A 2,543-nucleotide genomic window follows, 5' to 3' on the forward strand; every position below is an offset into this window, starting at 1 on the left:
CTCAGCTGCTTATCATCTCTCCTTCTGCACCTCCTTAGTTATTCTTCTAGGCTGTGTCTTCTCAGACACAGTAAACAGCTCTTCAAGGGGGACATTCTCTCTAGAAACCGACCCTGGTTGGGCATCGCGCTGCTCGATGGGGAGCTCCCTCAAGGGCCCCAGGGACTAGGGAGAGGGGCACAATTAGCAGAACTCCTTTGTGCAGCATTAATTAAATCTCGTAACCATTTCACTGGTGCTGTGACAACTTGGAATAAATTTTTACTGACAAGTGTGGCTTTGTTGGTTTTGTTTTGTTTTTTTAAATAGATAGTCTCTTCCATGGCAAGGTCTTCCTCGTCCAGCTAAATGCAGCGTCTCTCTTGGTCACTGCTCCTCCAAAGAGAGCCGGCACCGTCCGTCTTGGGCAGTGTTGTATGAGTCACAGTTTTTGCACTTCATGCCTAAGAGATGGAACTGCACTGTAGACCGGGCATTGCAGTCGTTGCAAAGGATCTACACACACACACAGGAAAAAAAGAGAGAGAGAGGCTTTAGCATCAGTGGGACACTCAACAGTAAACTACAACCACAGAACTGGCTTGACATCAGGGGACAAAGCAGAAAATACCTTCCTTTTACAGACAGCAGGGCTGATTTGTAGTTTTTAAGCAAGAATTACTCTCAAAATAGGCAGTAAAGAGGTTTTTTCCCAACACCCTGGCTCTAAAAGTCAGTAGGATGGGTTATCTAAACCCTAACAGATGCAACTACAACATTAACTACCAGTGCTGTTTAATTCTGTGTTATCTGCAAACAGCAACCCGTTTCACAGTTCTGACTTCACACAAGAACACAGAAAGAAAACAGAAGTCTCTATGTGATAGCCTCGCACAAATCCAGAGCTGGGTATTTCTGTAGAAAACCCACCATGTTCAGTCTGGAACATGAAGCTCCAAGCTGGTAACAAACAAAATGTTCCTACTTTTCACTATGACAGCACCTAAGACTACTGAAAAAAGCCAGATACTTCCAAAGACCAAGAAATTTCTCTGCTGTGTGATGCTGCAGTACGTAGAGGTTGTGGGTTTCGTTTTTTGTTGTTGTTGGGTGGGGTTTTTTTTATTGTTGGGGTTTTTTTTGGTGGAGTGCAGGTGAGGGGTGGGGGTTTTTTTGTGTTTATAAACCCAGCAGATAAATACTGTAAGCCTACACGTGACATTTCTTCATCACTCCCTGTCAGGTTGACTTGTGATCCACGACAAGTCCCTAGTGCCCTCTACTGCCAGTAATGCAAAGGCACAGATCTGCCAAGCACAGAGCCATCCCCAAGTCCCATCTCTCACCTCCACCATCATGTTCTGATACTCTGTGGGCATCGGAGTCTGCGCTACTTCGTCATCCAGCTGACGCCAGTACCTTGTCATATCTAAAGCCGAGTGCATGCACAAAGGACACCTGTAACCTCTGGCAGAAAGGAAAAAATATAAATCAGAAGATAGAGCGGGGCCATGAAAGAAATCCAGCCACAAGGACAAGTTTCATATCATACCAGTCAAAGAGAAACACCACATATCAATAAGTTCTTGCAAACAGAACTGGAAATTAAAAGCACCTTATTTTAAGAGCTGACTTTAAGTTACTGGGTAAAGGATCTTCACCTCCTAAAGCAATCTGTTTGGGTTACAACAATACTAAGAGAAGAGATGTTGAGAAATACTTACTCCTTCAGCATGTCCTCGTAACATGTTCTGAAAGGAAAACACAATGAGAAGTCCAGTAAGAAGAATGCAGTTACTGACTGGTCACACATTTGGACTAAACAAAGGGGAAAAGCACACAGCTATCCTGCAACCAGAAGTTAAAAAACATCCCGAGTCCAAGTGTGAAGACACTTCCCAGCAAAATCACCAGGTACTTTGGTAAAAATCCAGAGACAAAGCACATCTCTGATTCAATTCTAAGGTCTTCCAACCTAACACGGGGGAACAGTCAACACGATGACAAGGATCGTGTGCTTCAAGTTTGCTGGAAAAGGGAGCGTGATGCATCACAAGGTAAGTTTAAAATGGACAGGAGTTGAAGGAAGATTCGACCTGTGGAGACCTGTCACACACAGAGACAGTGGGGAAAAACAAGAGAGCCCACAGAGTAACAAAAAGCTGCGTCTCTTAACACAAGACAGAAGCAGAAAGGAAAAATGGAAGGGAAACATGGTAATTATTCCTCCAAAGGTACTAAACACTATCCATGAGACCGCCTTACAATCCTGATAGTTTTTGTAGCACAACAGAGCACTCCACTGCCTTGGGGGGCTCTCTCAGGAAAGAATCTAAAACTCAAATAATGAGCTGTCATCAGCCTCTTAAAACCACTGGGCTTCTGCTTTCTGCACCAAGGAGAGACTTCTCTACAGGACTCTTGAAATTTAAGTAGTAACAGAAGGAAATTCAGCATGGAAAAATTTAGAATCAACAGTACACACGTCCCTCCTCCACCACCAAAATTTACTGTGGAAGGAAGACAGTAAGTAGCTGGTACAGACTGACCAGGCCTGCAGTGCT

At 44.0% G+C, this 2,543-nt stretch overlaps 1 protein-coding gene across 1 annotated transcript in view; it reads right to left on the reverse strand.

The window, feature by feature from the left end:
• Positions 1–366: 366 nt before the first annotated feature.
• RCHY1 (ring finger and CHY zinc finger domain containing 1) overlaps positions 367–2,543 on the reverse strand; it is a gene marked incomplete at its 5' end in the record, with an annotated part of 3,747 nt that continues 1,570 nt past the window's right edge. The window contains 3 exons of the mRNA XM_010164677.1: positions 367–495; positions 1,326–1,446; positions 1,704–1,730. Of these exons, the coding sequence (XP_010162979.1) occupies positions 367–495; positions 1,326–1,446; positions 1,704–1,730 (277 nt within the window). The remainder of the gene's footprint in view (positions 496–1,325; positions 1,447–1,703; positions 1,731–2,543) is intronic.

Source organism: Antrostomus carolinensis, unplaced genomic scaffold (assembly GCF_000700745.2).
Source record: "Antrostomus carolinensis isolate BGI_N321 unplaced genomic scaffold, ASM70074v2 scaffold31873, whole genome shotgun sequence".
Taxonomy (NCBI): Eukaryota; Metazoa; Chordata; class Aves; order Caprimulgiformes; family Caprimulgidae; genus Antrostomus; species Antrostomus carolinensis.